The sequence below is a fragment of the Haliotis asinina genome, chromosome 8, assembly GCF_037392515.1.
Source record: "Haliotis asinina isolate JCU_RB_2024 chromosome 8, JCU_Hal_asi_v2, whole genome shotgun sequence".
Classification (NCBI taxonomy): Eukaryota; Metazoa; Mollusca; class Gastropoda; order Lepetellida; family Haliotidae; genus Haliotis; species Haliotis asinina.
Window position 1 is genome coordinate 64,794,449 of NC_090287.1, and position 15,841 is coordinate 64,810,289.

Sequence of the window (15,841 nt, forward strand, 5' to 3'; positions counted from 1 at the left end):
TATCCATGATCTTGTCCTTAATATGGTATATCCATGATCTTGTCCTTCTCAATATGGTATATCCATGATCTTGTCCTCCTCAATATGGTATATCCATGATCTTGTCCTTCTCAGTATGGTATATCCATGATCTTGTCCTTAATATGGTATATCCATGATCTTGTCCTTCTCAATATGGTATATTCATGATCTTGTCCTCCTTAATATGGTATATCCATGATCTTGTCCTTCTCAATATGGTATATCCATGATCTTGTCCTTAATATGGTATATCCATGATCTTGTCCTTCTCAATATGGTATATTCATGATCTTGTCCTCCTTAATATGGTATATCCATGATCTTGTCCTCCTCAATATGGTATATCCATGATCTTGTCCTTCTCAATATGGTATATCCATGATCTTGTCCTTCTCAATATGGTATATCCATGATCTTGTCCTTCTTAATATGGTATATCCATGATCTTGTCCTCCTCAATATGGTATGTCAATGATCTTGTCCTTCTCAGTATGGTATATCCATGATCTTGTCCTTCTCAATATGGTATATCCATGATCTTGTCCTTCTCAATATGGTATGTCAATGATCTTGTCCTTCTCAATATGGTATATCCATGATCTTGTCCTCCTTAATATGGTATATCCATGATCTTGCCCTTCTTAATATGGTATATCCATGATCTTGTCCTCCTTAATATGGTATATCCATGATCTTGTCCTTCTCAATATGGTATATCCATGATCTTGTCCTTCTTAATATGGTATATCCATGATCTTGTCCTTCTCAATATGGTATATCCATGATCTTGCCCTTCTCAATATGGTATATCCATGATCTTGTCCTTCTCAATATGGTATATCCATGATCTTGTCCTTCTCAATATGATATGTCAATGATCTTGTCCTTCTCAATATGGTATATCCATGATCTTGTCCTCCTTAATATGGTATATCCATGATCTTGCCCTTCTTAATATGGTATATCCATGATCTTGTCCTTCTCAGTATGGTATGTCAGTGATCTTGTCCTTCTCAGTATGATATGTCAATGATCTATCCTCAGAATGTCACGTCGATGATCTTGTCCTCCTCAGAATGTTATGTCTGTGATCTTGTCCTCAAAATGTTATGTCAATGATCCTGTCCTTCTCAGTATGGTATGTCAGTGATCTCATCCTCCGTATGGTATGTCATTGAGTTTGTCTTCATTATGGTATGTCATTGAGTTTGTCCTCACTATGGTATGCTGATGATGTCATTCTCAGCATGGTATGTTAGTGATCTTGTCCACAGTATGGCATGTCCACCTTGTCCTTCTCAATATGGTATGTCAGTGATCTGAACCTTCTCAGTATGGTATGTCAGTGATCTTGTTCTCAGTATGGTATGTCAATGATAGTTTATGGAGAGATGCACTTCAAATAACCTTGCCCTGTATGGTAGAAAGGTTAGATTGAGAGTAACTGTTTTTTCTCATCACTTCCTGTAATCATTTCAGGTGATGCTGCCAGACACCGCCCCTGCGCAGTTCCAGGCCACCTACACCCCCATCGCGGCTGCTGGCACCGAGACACAGATCAGACACATTGCCCGTCTCCTAGCAACACAGCTGACCATGGCAGGCATGGGCAAGGGACTTGGAGAACTACAGAGAACGGTCAGTACCAAAATATATCGCTAGCTGTAGAATTAATATCCTTCATCCTGTACAGGGATAGAGAGTGTCCATCCTGCCACTGATTCAATGATGTTGATGTTGCAGGCTATGGAGCAGGGTATATCCGGGGATGGTGATACATCCCCCTCGTCTCCTTCAAACTTTGAACCAACCTCACCCAAACAGCTCATCCAAACACTAGTTGGTAAGTGTGTTTACAGAAGACCTTGGAACCAGGTTGTCCTGTCATCTATAAAGCTCACATGATGAATATGTTATCCTCACATACTGAATGTTCTGACAAAATACAGAAGATGTGATGTGTGTATAAATGATTTACTATGTACTTCAGTTTACGTCATGTAAAAGATCTCTCTCCTTACACTTGCCTCCCAGTTGGGACTCATGATAAGCAGAGTGACAGTATGCATTGTCGGTATTCATTGTCTAACTGTGAACATGATCTAACATATCTGTGAACATTTGTACATTGGTATAACTGTAACTGTGGTATAACTGTAACCATGGACTGACTGTAACTGTGGTATAACTAACCATGGACTGACTGTAACTGTTGTATAACTGTAACTATGGACTGACTGTAACTGTGGTATAACTGTAACCATGGGCTGAGTATAACTGGTATAACTGTAACCATGGACTGAGTATGACTTGGGTATAACTGTAACCATGGACTGAGTGGGTCGAGGGCTGAGTATAACTGGTATAACTGTATCCATGGACTGAGTATGACTTGGGTATAACTGTAACCATGGACTGAGTATGACTTGGGTATAACTGTAACCATGGACTGAGTGGGTCGAGGGCTGAGTATAACTGGTATAACTGTAACCATGGACTGAGTATGACTGCGGTATAACTGTAACCATGGACTGAGTGGGTCGAGGGCTGAGTGTAACTGGTATAACTCTGACCATGAACTGACTGTAACAGGGATGTAACTGTAACCATGGAGTTACTGTAACTTTGGTGTATCTGTAACCATGAGCTGACTGTAATTGGGGTGCAACAGTAACCATGGAGTTACTGTAACTGGGTTGTAGCTCTTACCGTTGACTGACTGTAACTGAAGTGTAGCTTTTACTATTGACTGATTGTAACTGAGGTGTAACTGTATCCAGGATGAAGTTCTAACCATTGACTGACTGTAACTGGGGTGCATCTGTAACCATGAATGGACTGTAACCGGGATGAAGTTCCAACCATTGTTTGACTGTAACTGGGAGGTAACTGTAACCATGAACTGACAGTTACTGGGGTGTAACTCTAACCATGAACTGACTGTAAATGGGATGTAACTCTAACCATGAACTGACTGTAACTGGGATGTAACTCTAACCATGAACTGACTGTAACTGGGGTGTAGCTCTTACCATTGACTAACTTAACTAACTGGAGTGTAACTCTAACCATGAACTGACTGTAACTGGGATGTAACTCTAACCATGAACTGACCGTAACTGGGGTGTAGCTCTTACCATTGACTAACTTACCTAACTGGAGTGTAACTCTAACCATGAACTGACTGTAACTGGGATGTAACTCTAACCATGAACTGACCGTAACTGGGGTGTAGCTCTTACCATTGACTAACTTACCTAACTGGGGTGTAACTCTAACCATGAACTGACTGTAACTGGGATGTAACTCTAACCATGAACTGACTGTAACTGGAGTGTAGCTCTAACCGTGAACTGACTGTAACTGGAGTGTAGCTCTAACCATGAACTGACTGAAACTGGGGTGTAGCTCTAACCATGAACTGACTGGGGGACTGAACTGAACTAATTGGGGAGTAATTCCAAAATATGGACTGACTGTAACTGGAGTGTAGCTCTTACCATTGAGCAACTGTAACTTAGGTGTAACTCTAACCATGAACTGACTGTAACTGGGGTGTAACTTGCCATTGACTGACTGCAACAGTAGTATAACTGTAACCATAGACAGTAACCATGGTGTAACTAACCTTGCATTAACTGCTGGTGTTCTGTTTCAGGGGGTACAGTTAGTATAGCTGATCAAGAAGAGTTCAAGAAGCCGGAACCAATCACTGCCCCAGTGGTGAGTCTCATGAATGACAACTCTCCGTCTCCTGCCATCTGAAACATTTTACAGTAATATAACACTGCTCTATTGTAATGCAACACATCAATTTCCAGTCAAATTTTGAGTTTCAATTTTAAATGCAAGTTTGAAGATGTGTAGATGCACAAGTGGTACACCAATCAAACCTGTGATCAACATAAGATTCTTTTTCATAGAGATCCTCCTTGGGGTACTTATAAGCGTTTAAATGTTCTTTAAATTCTCGCGACAGTTGTAACTAGATTTTTTCAATAAAATATATACAAAACAAAAAACATCATTTTTGTCTTGTGAGACCACCCCAGAGTCAAGTACTAAGATGAGTACCTCAGAGGCTCAAACTGTATGTATGGTTTCTTTATTAGATGCATGGGCGCATCAGGAATCATTTTTTACAGTTTACTTTTCAAACTGTTGTAACTTTTGCCGTCCCTGTTGGTAGCCACGTGGTTAGTGTAATGGTGGAAGGCAAACCTTTTTTCCCGCCAAAACTTTTTAGTTTTATGGCGGTCTTTTTTAAAAAAAAGTAAGCTTGTGTAGCTATGCTTTTATGTACTTTATTCATGTTATCTCCATATTTACTGCTATTTTTATAAAAAATATGTCGTAAACTATGGTGTCGTGGCACTTAGCTTTTACCTTAACTATGTACGTAGTTTTAGTTTTAGCTTTGCGCCCATGCGTGTCTTGTTTTATTGTTGTTTATTATGCAACACTAGGAGGTTATTTGTTGCCTTGCAGTTTAAATCCTGCTCAACATGCAAATCCTCCATTCCGGCTAAAGACCTGCATGATGTATGTCTAAGATGCCTAGTGGAATGTCATCACGACGATCAGTCTTGTGATGTGTGCGCGGGGTTTACCCCTCAGACCAGAAAGTCTAGACACGCGGACTTCTTGTTCTATTCCAACCTACTGAAGGCGGGGGGGGGGGTATCTGGGCTCAGGACCCTCCATCTAAGCGCTCCCACAAAAAGAAAGGCGCAGCCTCTTCTTTGGAGGGGTCGGTTAAGAAGGCCAGGGTGTCTAGGGACCCTTCCCCTTCTTCTGCTGTTGTATCCTCAGCACCTACCCCTACTTCGCAAGCACCATTAATCTCTGTTGATTCAATTAATGCCTTGTTTCAGCAACAGATGTCTTCGGTACAATCAATGATAGATTCGCCGCTGTCTGGTTTCCGAAAGGAACTGGACGCCCGATCTTCATTGAGCGGCCATGGTGGTTCAGTTGAGGGAGGCCGCGGCCCGGGCTTAGGCTCGGAGAACGCTCCTCCCTCTGGGCAGCCGTCCTGCGCTTCGGGTGTTCAGGCGGATGTGCCTAGGGCAGTCGACCCCAGCTTGTCCCGTGGGGCAAGTGGGGCAACGACGCCCGGTGTCCGCGGTCAGCGTGCCTAGTGCCACGGTGGGCAGGCAGCCTAGTGCTGCCCAGCCGCTGGGGGCATCGACATCCTATCCATTTCCTGGGCTCTCGGGTCACCCTCCGGTGGGGGGCTTGCCCCAGTTGCCCAGGCAACCTAGTTCGGGCTCTGGCAGGGGCGAACCTAGCGGCTCGGCCCTTCTTAGTCTCTCTGCTCCTTCGAGTTCTGTCTCGGTAGCGCCCTTGACAGGTTCGCTTTACGGTGAAGGTTCCCTGTCTGAGGAGCGTGAGGAGATGGATATCGAGGAGGAGGGGATTGGGGAGGAGTGCGAGTCGGAGGTCACGTACTCATTCGGTTCGTCCCTCAGACAGGTTAGAGAGAAAATTACCGAGGTCTTACCTCAGGTTTCTATTCCTGTGTCGGAGCGACCCCTTGGAGTTTCGGCTCCCCGAGGAGGCGTTCGCGTCTACTAAGGTCGCCGAAGCGAGGTTGCGCCTGCTCCCATCGCTGGTCGGGGAGGTAGTGAATCCGCTCCTTTCGGGTACCCGGTCACCCTTTTATCTCCCGGAGATTAGCCGCCGGTATCAACTGGATGAGGATTCGCTATTTGAACCGCCGGTGGTGGACGAGTGTGTGTACGCCTCGGTCACCCTGGGGGGGTCCTCCTCCTCTTCCTTGGCCTCGGCCAGGTAGGGCCGGCGGCTGCCGCCCTTCTCCACGGCCGCTCCAGTGCTAAGGTCCGCCTATCGTTCCTTTGAGGAGCAATATAGGTGTGCGGCCCAGCAGCTGAGAGTAGTGGTCCATTCAGCTTACCTTTCTGCTTTGCAGGGGCAGCTGTTGGATCATGGGAGCGCTGCTGACGACTCTCCGTCGGCAGTGTTGGGCCGGCAGCTTACGGACGTGCACTCTCATCTGGCGAGGGACAGCATTAGGTGCTGTGCTAGCCAGATGATGGAGGCCGTCATGGGGTTGCGTCGGCTATGGCTATCCGTAGCCAGGTACTCTCCCGCTACCCAGCAGGCACTCCTGGCTCTGCCCTAGAGGTTGGGATCTTCCCTCTTCCCTGGGGCACTACAGGTTGTGCGGGAGGCCGCGGAGGCTGTTAGCACTTTCAAGGACTCTAAGCCCTTGTTAGAGCAACCCTCCTCGTCTCGCCAACGGCCTCCCACTCTTGCTTCAGCTTACCCTTCGGCGCCAGCGAAGGAAGGTGCTAAGTGGACTGCTCCGCTGCAGCACAAACGAAGCAAGAGGGCGAAAGGCAAAGGCAAGGGGCCTGCGTTGCAGCAGTCGCAGCAACAGCAGCCTTTTCAGGGCACAGGGAAGCCTGCCCCGGCTTCCCGTTAAACATTTGCCCAGAGCCTTTGGTGTCCCCCACACAAGCAGGCGGAGAACTGCCGACGGTGGGGGTGCATTGCCTTGTGCCAGAAGTCCCTGTAGGCGGCAGGCTGTCACTATTCCTTTCGGAATGGCAGGCAGTTACTTCAAATCCCTGGGTCCTGTCCACAGTCAGGGATGGCCATATGCCACAGTGGAAGCGAGACCCTCCACGCTTCTCAGGGATTCGGCACACGCTGGTGCCGTTCTCCCGGGAAAAAGCAGAGGTCCTCCGTGCTGAGGTCCAGTCGTTACTGGACAAGGCTGCCATCGAGATGGTTCCGGAAGGTCAACAAGAAGACGGGTTTTATTCCACGTACTTCCTTGTGACCAAGAAGGACAGAGGGTTCAGACTGATCTTGAATCTCAAAGGGCTGAACAAGTTCATAGAGGTTCCGTCCTTCAGGATGGAGACACTACGGTCAGTGATCTCTTCCTCAGAGACAGGGGATTGGCTCACGTCAATCGATCTCAAGGACGCTTACCTCCATGTTCCGATACACTCCGAGTTCAAGAAATACCTTCGGTTTTCGTTCGACGGGAAGTGTTATCAGTTTCGGGTTCTACCCTTCGTCATCTCCACGGCGCCAAGGGTGTTCACCAAACTTATGTTGATTCCGGCTCAGCTTGCCAGGTCACAGGGCAGATGTTGTCATCCGTACCTGGACGATTGGCTTTTGAGGGCCCTCAGGCTCCTGTTATCACACGATGCCACACAACAAGTGATGGACATCCAGTTGAAGCTCGGCTGGATCATCAATCTCAAGAAATCAGACCTGACCCCTACGCAGGATCTGGTGTTCTTGGGGGCACGGTTCAATACGGCTCAGGGGATTGTTTCCCTAGCCCCAGACCGCATCGTCAAAGTTCAGAGAACTGTATTTCAGTTTCTCGAGTTCCCCAGAGCCACAGCAAGAACTTGGCTTCATTTGCTGGGCACTATGGCGGCTACAGTGGACGTGGTCTGGCGTGCGAGGTTGAGGATGCGACCCATTCAACAGGCATTATCCCAGTTGTGGTCCCATTCGGAGAGCTACGAGACTATTCTCGAGACTCCCGCTTGGTTGATTCCTCACCTGCAGTGGTGGACGGAAGTCGGAAATCTGTCCAGGGGGATCCCCTTAGAGACACCGACACCTTCCCTCTCGATTCAGACGGACACCTCCCTCACAGGCTGGGGGGGCGTACTGGGCGAACTATCGGTCTCGGGCCGTTGGGCTGAGGACGAAGTTACCCTACACATCAATGTGTTGGAATTGAGAGCAGTCCGCCGGGTGTTCGAGAGCTTTGTGGAGTCAGTGCAGGGTCAAGTGGTTCGCCTAGAGATGGACAACCACACCGCTATGACGTATATCCTGAAGCAAGGCGGCACAGTGTCTCCGTCCCTCCTTCAGGAGGCGTGGCAGTTTCTGCTGTGGTGCGACCAGTTCGACATTCGGGTACTCCCCTTTTTTCTCCCGGACATAGACAACGTCCGCGCAGATGCGCTATCGAGACGTATACTAGCCTCACACAAGTGGATGCTGCATCGGGAGATATTCGGGATTATTTCCCAGTGGTTCGGGTCGTTCCAGGTAGATCTGTTTGCCTCTGGGGCGACGAATCAGATTCCTGTGTTTTGCTCAAGGATACCAGATCCGAGAGCGATAAGCCAACAACGCCTTTCTGCTCGATTGGACAGACAGAGTGCTGTGGGGTTCCCACCAGTTCCTCTGATCTCAAGAGTCCTCTTGCAGCTGACCGCACAACCAGCTTGGCTGCTTGTGCTTCTGGCACCGCTTTGGTCGGCTCAAAGCGGGTTTCCGGTAGTTCTCAGGTTTCTGGCTCAGCCTCCTGTACTATTACCCTTTCGACCGGACTTACTATCCCAGAACGGAGCGCCACACCCCAATCCCAGGATTCAGTGGGTGGCTTGGCTGCTGTCCGGAGTCGCCTCCATGCGAGAGGAATTCCTGCACCAGTTGCAGACACAATTCTGGCTTCGCGGAGGGATTCGACGAACGTTCGATATGAGGATAGATGGGCCTGTTATGCGCGCTGGTGTGTCGACAGGGGGATTCTCGATCCCTTTTCTGCAGATCTAGTATCTGTGTTGGAGTTTCTGCAATCTAAACTGGAAGCCGGTCTGGCCACTTCTACAGTTAGAGGTTACTCCACGGCAATCTCTGCCTTCCACATTCCTGTCGATGGTGCATTATTGGGGCAGCACCCTCTAGTTCAGCGCTTTCTTGCAGGCGTGGACAGAGTCCGTCTGTCCGGCGGATTAGTCCCCCGTGGGACTTGCCAGTCGTTCTTGATTGGCTGTCCGGTCCTCTTTTTCACAACCTGTCGGCTTTGTCCCTCCAGCTGTTGACATGGAAGACTGCTTTTCTTGTGGCGGTAACCTCTGGCAGGCGGGTAGGCGACATACACGCTATGTCCGCCAACCCTGAATTAACGGTGTTTCACAAAGACAGAGTGAGCATTCGATTGCCAGATACTTACCGTCCTAAGAGAGATGGCACCTTTCACGTTACGGAGCCTATTGAGCTTCCCGCTTTCACGCAGCCTTCGCCGCCCGGTACCTCTCTTCGACGTGCTCACGTCTTAGATGTCCGTAAGACCCTTAAGGCTTATATCAAACGAACAAAAGACATTCGGAAGAATGATCAATTGTTCTGCTGTTATGGTGGTGGCAAGGCTGGCCTTCCGGCGAACAAGCAGACCATATCTAGGTGGCTTGTCTCTGCCATTTGTATGGGATACACCTCGAAAGGTCGTACGTCCCCTGAGGGTTTGAAAGCTCAATCGGTTAGGGCTGTGGCGACGTCTAAGGCATATGCGTCTGCCTTGCCCATTGAGGAGATCTGCTCCGCGGCTATTTGGAGCCGACCGAGCACGATCATCCGTCATTACCAGTTAGACAGACTGTCAAGCGAGCGTGCTCGGTTTGGCCAGTCAGTTCTCACCAGTGGGCAGGGCACGAGTGCCCTAGCTGATTGAGCTACCCTTGCATTTGACGAACGATCATTTGACGAACGATCATTTGACATTGTAGCTGCAACAAGTAGACTGGTGGTGGTGTCTTACTGTATACTTTCCATCTTTTGTCCCGGTGGTGGGCTCTATTATGGTGGTGGTATTTTTTGCTTTACCGGTCTAGACTGTTTTCAGGTCTTCCCTAGCACCTTGGCCAGTGCACGAGAATGGACCCTGATATATCGGTCTCCTGTCTCGACTCCCGTTTTTTGTGAAAAAAAAAAGGGGGGGGGGGGCATTTTTTATAAGCACCCTACGACTTTCTCATAGAAATGTAGGGTTAGACCGTGTAATAGCCTGACCCTGGTCCGCACCCCTGCCGCAAGGCATAGAAGGTCACGTGACCAGGTAAGTTTGATTCCTTGTTACTTTCAGTTAAACGTAATAAAGGTTATCATCTTATGTCAGGTTTATGAGCAGACAGAATGCCTCTCCCTAAGATCAGTCTTTTGGAGTCTGTCTTATGCTTATAAGTACCCCAAGGAGGATCTCTCTGAAAAAGAATCGAACAAACCTGTAGAGGTTGCAGATTCTTTGAATAGAGTCCTCCTTGGGGTAAGGCCACCCACCTCCCCACATTCTGTCTGTATTGCTTACAGAACGGAAGTGTTTTGCTGGAGGCTATAGTCTGAAGAGTTACCTGCTCTTGGCTGTCACGGGGCGAGGGGCCCTGTAGGGGTGGTCTCACAAGACAAAAACGATGTTTTTTGTTTTGTATATATTTTATTGAAAAAATATAGTTACAACTGTCGCGAGAATTTAAAGAACATTTAAATGCTTATAAGTACCCCAAGGAGGACTCTATTCAAAGAATCTGCAACCTCTGCAGGTTTGTTCGAATGTTTTGTAAATAATCACCGCTGGTGAATTCTTGATGATTGATTGGTTGATGTGAATGAGCAGTCACACTGTCAAAAGGTTTTTCTCAACAATGAACACACTTGGCTTCAGGTGCAGCCCAGGAAGGGGGTGATCCGCCAGTTCAAGCTATCCTCTGTTACACACCCTCTGGACTCGGAGAAACTGGATGCCATGACACTGGCTACTGTTAAGAGAGTCTTCAACACCGAGAGTGAGTTGACTGCCTGTAATTGTGGACCAGATTCAACCTGTATATAATCCTTCATTTGTTAACATCACCCCTATACAGATTTCACCCAAGCATTGGGGTGGCCAAGTGGATAAAGCATTCATTCATCATGCTGAAGACCCAGGTTTGATTCCCCAAATGGGTACAATGTGTCTGGTGTCCCCTGCTGTGATATTGCGGGAATATTGATAAAAGCGGCGTAAAACAAAACTCATTTATCCCATGGTAAATGTCAAAGATCTACATTACATCATACTGTGAATCTGACATGATTTAGTAGGGTCTGGAAAGCTGACAGTCTGAAATTCTGCCAAACCCACTTACGTATCTGACAGAAATTGGGGCGGTGGGTTAGCCCAGTGGTTAAGGTGTTCGCTCATCACGCCAAAGGCCCAAGGTCGAATCTCCAAGTTTACTATATGTGAAGCCCATTTCTGGTATCTCTGTTATGATATTGCTGGAATATTGCTAAAAGATATGTCAAGCCAATATCAATCACTCACTCACTCTTACAGAAATTGCCATCCAAGCCCATGTACCAGCTGCTCGCACCAAGATTCTGGCCTGTCTGACTGCAGCCTTTGGGGGAGAGCTTAAAGATGGTTAGTTGAAGCCAGCATCCAAACAAAAACATACAAACCATCTGCAGTGGTATATCTGGACCTGCTTCTTACATGTATGGAGAGTAGCAAACTACAAGCTTAGTATCTGATAGATTACAAGTGCTTCTGTGCATCAAGACAAACATGACTGCAAGTTGTGTAGCACTATATGTTGATAAAGTGGGTCGTTCCCTCAAAAGTTGTTTTCATTAAGAGTTTATACAGCTGTTTCTTGACCCGGCTAGATTGAAATTGTGTCTTCAACATTTGAAGGATGACATTATGTGGTAAAGAGATGTATTTTGCTGATCAAAAGATTGCATAATGTATTCATGTTTCTGATACATGTTATGTACCATACTTAGACCTTCTGGTAATTGTGCACCTCATTATCAATGTACCATACTTAGACCTTCTGCTAATTGTGCACCTCATTATCAATGTACCATACTTAGACCTTCTGCTAATTGTGCACCTCATTATCAATGTACCATACTTAGACCTTCTGCTAATTGTGCACCTCATTATCAATGTACCATACTTAGACCTTCTGCTAATTGTGCACCTCATTATCAATGTACCATACTTAGACCTTCTGCTAATTGTGCACCTCATTATCAATGTACCATACTTAGACCTTCTGGTAATTGTGCACCTCATTATCAATGTACCATACTTAGACCTTCTGGTAATTGTGCACCTCATTATCAATGTACCATACTTAGACCTTCTGGTAATTGTGCACCTCATTATCAATGTACCATACTTAGACCTTCTGGTAATTGTGCACCTCATTATCAATGTACCATACTTAGACCTTCTGGTAATTGTGCACCTCATTATCAATGTACCATACTTAGACCTTCTGGTAATTGTGCACCTCATTATCAATGTACCATACTTAGACCTTCTGCTAATTGTGCACCTCATTATCAATGTACCATACTTAGACCTTCTGCTAATTGTGCACCTCATTATCAATGTACCATACTTAGACCTTCTGCTAATTGTGCACCTCATTATCAATGAATGTACATTTGAAAGAGAAATTCCTTATTTAATGCTTTCAGTAATGCAGACGTTCATATTTGAGGACCTGCGTAACCGTGCCGACCTGGCCTTTGCGTGGCTGTTCCAGGAATATGCCAACTGCCAGGGTTTCAGTGTTTCAGCCCCACTGGGGGAGAGACCCACACTCCACAGCTATGATGAGTGTCTCACACGACTACTCACAGGCCTCCTAGAGGCTCAGGACCAGAAGGACGGGTGAGGACATATGTCTGCCTCGTCATGTTGACATAAAGGAACATTGATATTACATAATGGGGGTGCATGGTATAATGTATGAAAGAAATAGCTTGTTCCTATTTCTTCATGAAATAATTGTATGTACTCAAGATTTAGAGTCACCAACTCATTCACTTATCTCACAGACAAATGTTTGGATCCTCCTTTCAAAGATAAAATAGATGGTGGGGTCATCTAGTGATTAAAGTTCATCACACCTAAATTCTTGCATTCGATTACGGACATGGGTACAATGTGTGAAGTCCATTTGTCATGACTCCCTACTGATTGCTCAAATATTGCTACAAATGGTGTATCTCACTCACTCACCAAATATATGTGTGATTTCTCCCATCAATACTGTGTGTTAGGCTATTTTGCAATCCCCTTCATATGTTGTGGAAGCCCAGTGGGTTTAGTGTTTGCTGAGGACACTAAAATCAAGGTTGATTGCCACCTGCATGAAGCCCAGTTTGGTACACGACTGTGATATGAGTTTGATAATGCAGGATGGTTGGAACCCAATCAAGTAGGTCCAACTTTTACCAGCAGTAGTGATACAAGTAACTTTCTGCCTCTCCTGTAGATTTGCAGGTTAGGAAAAGCTTCAGGATTCTTATGGACAGAATTAATAATGAAGATATAGAGAATCTCACCCAGGTGTCCACTGATATCAAATATATCAACACTAGTTGATAAAGTAACATATTTTTATCTTTATCAATAAGTGTTGATATAACTGATATCAGTAGACATGAGGATGAGATTCTGTTTATCATCCAGAATCATTCTCCATTAGTTTTCAATGAAAAATGTACATCTCTGAACACAGCACTGTCATTAGATTTGCAGTGCAGAGACGTCAGAGCATTGTGATGTCATCATGATCATGACATCATAGCATTGTCAGGGCACTGTGCAAAATTTACTGACAAAACGATCTCTCGAAGGAGATATTGTCTGATCTAACACAAACGATATTTCCTGTGGAACATAAGTTTTGGGTGATAAATGTGAGCTAAGGCCTGTTTAAGTCTCTCTCTGTGAAAGTGTTTTTAGTCCTGTCATTGTCAAGGCCAAGTTTTATGTTTGCAGATTGTTTGGTCGTCTCATGATGGAAGCCCCAGTGATCACAGACAATGCCACACACATCCTCAAGCGATACTGTCAGGACCCGGTAGGTCGTCACACATGATGCTGATGTCCACCAGCTGTGGGGCAGGACACTGATGAGCAGTGACTGATATCTGTACATTCAGCATCAAAGCTACCACTACAAGGACAAGACTGGATGTCAAGTCATTTGTATGGGTTGAGAGTTTAAAAGTGTTTAAAAACTCAGGGCCGACTAGATTGATGAATGACATTGTGTACCCTTTCAATCTTTCAGGGACGACTTGATATCGGGATGACAGTGTTGAAGGATCTGATTCTGATGAGGCCGTCCCAGAGGCTTAGGTTTCTTGATGTCCTGCTGGATCTGACGTCACACTACGAGGCTGATGTGAGTATATGTCCTCTTTAGTGTCTGTACTCGTGTTATATCTTACCTCTGACTTACTCCTCACAACCCTTGTGGTCATGTGAGTAGCGCATCTCCCTGGAGAAAAGACAGTCCAGTGTCCTTAGGCCACATTACACAGCAGACGTTAAAAGATGGCACCAGAAACTGACCTGTCTCATGCTCCACATCATGTGGATGAAACAGAACCAGTTCGCTCTGAATCAGTATTGAAGTCTGAGTGTAAACTGTCTCTAGTTTCTGACTAGTACCCTTAGTTTGTTGTATAGAACTGATTGTTGATTCATTCCATCTTGTCTCATCCTTGGACTCCATTTTACTGAACATGCTGAACCATGTTGTTCCGTGGAGATGTCTCACTGAACACAGCTTGTCTCTCCCATTAATACTTCCTACATATATTCTTTGTTGTTGTTTAACACCGAACTCAACACTATTAGAGCTATATGACAAGTGTCTGTAAATAAACAAGGCTGGATCAGTATGATGAGATCATTGAGATACCATTACATAAGTCAGTGGGTCTAGCCACCCTTTCCTGTTAGTCACCCCTTACAAAAAGCATGAGATGCTAACAATCATTTCTGACCCGGATTTACAGCAATGCTACTTATCTTACTAACAAATTAATGAATTTTTAAAGTTATCCTTTCTCACGGTATGCACTTCTATCTCTTGATTCAACACTGAGTGAAACGATATAAACATTTTCTCTCTTACCCATCCGCACAAACGCTCCATCTGCCCAAAGACTCCATACTACCCTCACTATGATACAGCTTCCAAACTCATGCAAAGCATGCAGCATGTTTCACCAACTACCCATGTGACTATCTTCAATCATCATTCTGTCAGCAACGTATTCACATTCTACTGAACATGTTTCTTCAGCCAGATCTGTTGATTTTTCTCTGTCCCCTACTCATACATGCCTGGGACGTCTTCTTATACTCACTCAACGTGGCCCTTTTTCTCCTCCACAGTGAGTCTCCTTAGGTATAACTTCTGTTTCATTCCCATCCAGACATTGTTCTACTGATAGAAAATCTGACCAACGGAGTACTGATTTTAGAGCTCAGCATTCTATGACTGCTAAGCGAATTATTTCAGAGTCATGGACTCTTTCGCAGGAGACTTCTACTCCCCCTGGTTTGGCTGCGATGTTGTCTGCTATTACAACTGTTTGGAATCAATAACACTCTGCCTCTTTGTCAGCTCGTGCTCCATCCACTAGACATCCTACTGTGGTGCCCAGTGCTGATGTTCTACCAGATCACTTGGCTCCAGCACATTACATTGTGAGTTCCCCAAAGGGAAGTTTGGACTTTGTTGATGAACCTCAACTGTTAGCCTTGATTGTTGAGAAGTTCCGCTGTCCGATGTCACAGACTGCAGAGGACTTATTGGTTCCCTTCAACATGAGATGAGACTTGGTATCTATTACTTTTCTGTGGAGCACCCTTTCACTGACCAGGACACCTACATCTCCTATTTTGGATCATTTTCAAGTTGTCCTTGATCATCTTTCACACTTTCTTGGTTATCTGTTGGCTGTTCGTCGTCATGGTCCACTGAATTTGTCTTCTTGGGGAGATAGGTAAAAGGCAGAATTTTTTCAGCTACCTTGGTCCACAGAATCTTTGTTCAGTTGCATGATTGCAGACTTTGCAACAATTATGGATTGAGAAACATAATTCCAGGTCTCTGTGTGGTTACTCAAACTGCAGAAATCTGATCTAGAGGCTTCTGTGACACGGCGAAGGACTCCTAGATTCATCCCTCTCAACCAAAATTATGCCCAGAATTTCGTGGTGAAATTCAAA

At 45.7% G+C, this 15,841-nt stretch overlaps 1 protein-coding gene across 1 annotated transcript in view; it reads left to right on the plus strand.

The window, feature by feature from the left end:
- Positions 1–15,841, plus strand: part of LOC137293604 (symplekin-like) — a 53,362-nt gene that overhangs the window by 18,310 nt on the left and 19,211 nt on the right. The window contains exons 13-20 of the mRNA XM_067824244.1: positions 1,501–1,659; positions 1,765–1,864; positions 3,680–3,744; positions 10,469–10,589; positions 11,123–11,209; positions 12,280–12,475; positions 13,592–13,673; positions 13,887–14,000. Of these exons, the coding sequence (XP_067680345.1) occupies positions 1,501–1,659; positions 1,765–1,864; positions 3,680–3,744; positions 10,469–10,589; positions 11,123–11,209; positions 12,280–12,475; positions 13,592–13,673; positions 13,887–14,000 (924 nt within the window). The remainder of the gene's footprint in view (positions 1–1,500; positions 1,660–1,764; positions 1,865–3,679; positions 3,745–10,468; positions 10,590–11,122; positions 11,210–12,279; positions 12,476–13,591; positions 13,674–13,886; positions 14,001–15,841) is intronic.